The sequence below is a fragment of the Nicotiana tabacum genome, chromosome 10 (genome assembly GCF_000715075.1).
Source record: "Nicotiana tabacum cultivar K326 chromosome 10, ASM71507v2, whole genome shotgun sequence".
In the NCBI taxonomy this organism is placed as follows: domain Eukaryota; kingdom Viridiplantae; phylum Streptophyta; class Magnoliopsida; order Solanales; family Solanaceae; genus Nicotiana; species Nicotiana tabacum.
In genome coordinates this window covers 72728880-72732865 of record NC_134089.1, presented here as the reverse complement: position 1 = coordinate 72732865, position 3986 = coordinate 72728880, and the positions used below count along the sequence as shown (strand labels likewise).

General features: G+C 34.7%; 1 protein-coding gene across 1 annotated transcript; it reads right to left on the bottom strand.

Moving 5' to 3' along the window:
* Positions 1-1566: 1566 nt before the first annotated feature.
* Positions 1567-2510, bottom strand: LOC107801714 (NDR1/HIN1-like protein 1). Its single transcript, XM_016625088.2, has one exon. It carries the CDS (start codon positions 2394-2396, stop codon positions 1761-1763), a length of 636 nt encoding a protein of 211 aa, XP_016480574.1. The 5' UTR covers positions 2397-2510; the 3' UTR covers positions 1567-1760.
* Between the last annotated feature and the right edge of the window lie 1476 nt (positions 2511-3986).

Here is a 3986-nt window from a genome sequence, read left to right as displayed (position 1 = left end):
GCATTGAGCAAAGTTTTTATTAAAAATGATTCCTATTCAAAATAAGGTATACGACATATATCGAAAAACGACTCCTATAGATATTCTTTACAGTTCAATAGTATCAAACTTTCATTATGTCTAATGAAAGTATGATGAGTCTAGAGTATATCTCTTATAAACAACGGGAAAAGACGTGTTTGTCGGTATTAATTTTAATAATACTTTAATTATTGGGAATACTGTTTTACCTCATTAACTGTATATCAGCTGATGAAAAGGTGTTTTCCGAAAACATCTTTTTTTAGAAAAAGAAAAGCTTTATCAATTTAGAGAAAAGAAGTAGAAAGACACTTGTTTTTAAAAGACGGTAGTTAATTTGGAAGTACTGTATATCCACATTTACTACTTTAGTGTTTCTTTTAGTATGGTCGGGTATTACTAATAGGAGTACTTTTTTTCGTATTTCTATGTTGCATTAATTAATACATATATTTTTCACAAGTTATATGTGTAATACTACGAAAAATAAAATGGTAACCAGAAATTAAGTATATCAGATTATGCAAATATTATACTGACAATCAAATAGTGATGGTAAGCAAACATTTAACCAAAGTATGAATTGTTTTATTAGACCTTTCTCTATGCGCCCATAATGTTTTAGGAGTAAATAACTTTTGCCAGTACACGCTCTTTTTTATTTTAGGGTGAAAAGGAGGTTATATGTGACCAGGAGTTCACGGGTTCCAGCCGTGAAAACAATCTCTTGCATAGGTACAGGTTAAAGTTATGTACAATAAACCTTTGTGGTCTGGTCCTTTCTCGAATCCTATGCATAGCGAAAACTTAGTGTACCGGGCTGCCTTTTTTTCTTCAAACCTTATCTCTTTGTTATATTACAAATTTGGCCATTTTCTTTTATTTACCTCAGCCGGCGGCTCAGCCCAATATGGGTGATAATTTCCCACTAAAACACTTTACCTAACAAACACTTGCATAATAATTAATCCTTGCAACTAATCGAAATGCCTTACCTTGTTACGCACTTTCGGAAAAAAGCACCAAAAACATGAGGTTCTTTACTTTTTAATTAAAGTTACTTCCAAGAATTTCTTTAGGTGATATTTTTATTTTGAATTTAAGTTATATGCATTAAAAGTTAATTTTTAGAAACCAGAGAAATGAGGAAAATAACAAGTCATGGTTTGGCAGACTATCTTAATCCAACCAATACAAGAACTTGTAGATCACATGGTCATGGCCTTCTTTACTCATAGACTAAACGAATATACAGCTCATATGTTCCCATGGACCAAACCCTCAATCTTTGGCAATATTAAAGCCATTTTTTATGGTCTAAAATATTTTTTAACTTACAATTAGCACTAAAAAATTTAAAAAGTATAGGAGAGTAAACATCAAGTAAGCGCGATCAATTTAAAAATATTTAATGCTTAGAAATTGAAGACACTGACGACTTGTACAACAATAATTGTATCACTTTTTTCTAATGAGAAGAAACAATATAATATATTGTAAATTACACATAATTCGAATGAATACAACTTCTTACATTATTGTGAATTTTTGGTATCTGTCCCATCCTCAATATTTCCTTCCCAAATTTATTTTTAGCAAAATGTACAATTCATCAACTATGTAGGACAAAAGACTAAAATTAAAATTTAAAAAAAGAGAGGCTGAAGCAGAAATAAGGTGGAAAAGTAAAAATAGGTTTAAGAAGGGAATTAAATACTTAACGGTAGTAAAAACGACCTTCAAACACTGACATCACAGCTCCGGGAGAGCTGGTACTTAACGGCGTTACTTCCGACGACGATTCCGCCGTTAGCAGGGTGGTCACCGAGTGGAACATACGCCGAACACGTGACGTGAAGATGGTAGTGACCGGTGGTAACAGACCCTACTTTCCATTTCACACGGCCGTCAATTTTAAAGTCGAGCCAAACGCCGCCGTTTTGTTGGTCTTCGGTGAGTCCAGGGCCGTTATAGGGAGCAATCGGGACGTTATTGCCGAAAACAAACGGCGACCAGATATTGACGTCTTTGTGGCCTTGGTATACAGGAGGAATTTGGGTGTAATACGTAATTTGCTGGTTGTGGTAGGTGGCGTAAATATCCATCTTGTCGTAATATATGCCTATGTTGCTATTGGGATTACGGGCGTAAACGGTGGCTTGAATTGAGGTGGAGAAGATGTTAGGGGCGGAAACGTTGAAGGTGAAGATGGTGGTGTCTTGGAGGATGAAACGGGGTTTTTTGGGTTGAAGAACGGCCCAAACGATGAGGATAGTAAGGAGAACTAAGAAGAGGAAGATGAGAATAGCGGCGCAAATTCGCCGGACGATCTTCTTCTTCTTGCCTTTGTGGTGGCTGCACTTTTTCTCTGACATGTTTCTCCGGCGGTGGTTGTGGTGGTGCAGAGGGAGGAGGGAGGAGGAGCGTTTGGGAGTGGAGCTTTTTAGAGTGAGGGAGAAATGGAAAGGGAGTGGAGAAGGGGATTGATTATCTATATAGAGGAGGAGGGTCCTTTTCTTTGGTGTGTAGGAGTGAAAATGAAATATTTGGGGTAGTGAAAAACTGAACACGACTTCACCCAAACTTTTCAAAAGAGAATTGTTCTATCTAATCAAATTTTTTTTGTTTCCATTCAGTGTGTTCGGTACTCAGACTATATTCGAATTTATTTTTGAGAAAATACCTAGGACTAAAGTATTTGCTAAGAGTTCATAGCTTACCTATAAATACGTATGTGACTCCATCAGTCTGACATCCTACGATAGGTACAGGGTAGAAGGCTCCTAGGTTTTTTTTTTGCCGCAGCTTTTCAAGGCGACTCTACAACTCTTGAGCAATTATGGCTGAAAGTACGTTCCTCGATTAATTTCCGCTGTGATGGCTCTGTATGTATATTCGAATTCAACATGTGGTATCAGAGCCGACCTTTAGCTATATTGTTCAGTATTATATTCTGGTTGAGAACCCATTCTATTTCCGTTTTACCAATTTGTATGATTTGTTTTCATAACTGGTATTAACATGATAATTTAATGGGGTTAGATGTAATGTTTGCTTGCTGTTTTTGGCAGTTAAAGGCCAAACGTAATTATATAGAATTTGTTTTACTATACATTGAAATAATTTTTTCCCCAAAGGATATTCGTGTCCCTTCTAACCTTTCTTTACTAGTAATGCTGACTGCAATTAAGATACAATCTGATACTAACAGAATTAACTTTCGAGTATATGTAGAAAAATTCCAGCAAAAACGTTTTGCATAATATGTCTAGTCGGCGTTTTAGTCTTTGTCAGAGAAGAGTAATTCAATAATGTATTTTATTTGAGATATAGATGCACATGAATGTGGAAACCTATGCTCACTGTGCCTTTTCCATGCATATTATTTGCTGAAGATATGAAGTTATGATTCTAGTAATTTTAATCCAGATTACATCTCTATATGAATTACTAGTTGCTCTAATAAAACCAAGCATGAGTTCAATTTGCCTTACTTTTGAAATCTAAGGACAGAAACTCTTCGATTTCTCTGACGCTTGGCCACCAATTGCTTAGTAAATTGTTTTATATATGCTTTTTCCGTAGAACACATCAGACAGAATATTATAAAACAAGTTCTTTTGGAGTATTGTATCATAATTTTGATATTTTGTGTGGTTCTCATAGTATTTTGATTGATTATAAGATTACCTTCATTTGGGTAATATAGCGTTATACTTATATCCAATGTAATCATTTTGAAGTCAAATCAATATTTTGCTTAAGTTGATAATTAAAGTTAATTATTCTAAGATGTCATTTTGAGTTTTCTTTTATGTGATGTATTTAGGAGTGATCACAGCATCTTGAATACTTAATATAAAAGAAATTGAGTTTATTAATCACATAACGTTAGCGATTAAAGGTTATAATGACATCTATTTAGTCCAGTTATCTTATTAAAATGGTAACCCGACCCTACAGGG

Bases quoted from the DNA above. Each gene is read 5' to 3' on its own strand.
- LOC107801714 (XM_016625088.2), bottom strand. From the start codon at position 2,396: ATGTCAGAGAAAAAGTGCAGCCACCACAAAGGCAAGAAGAAGAAGATC.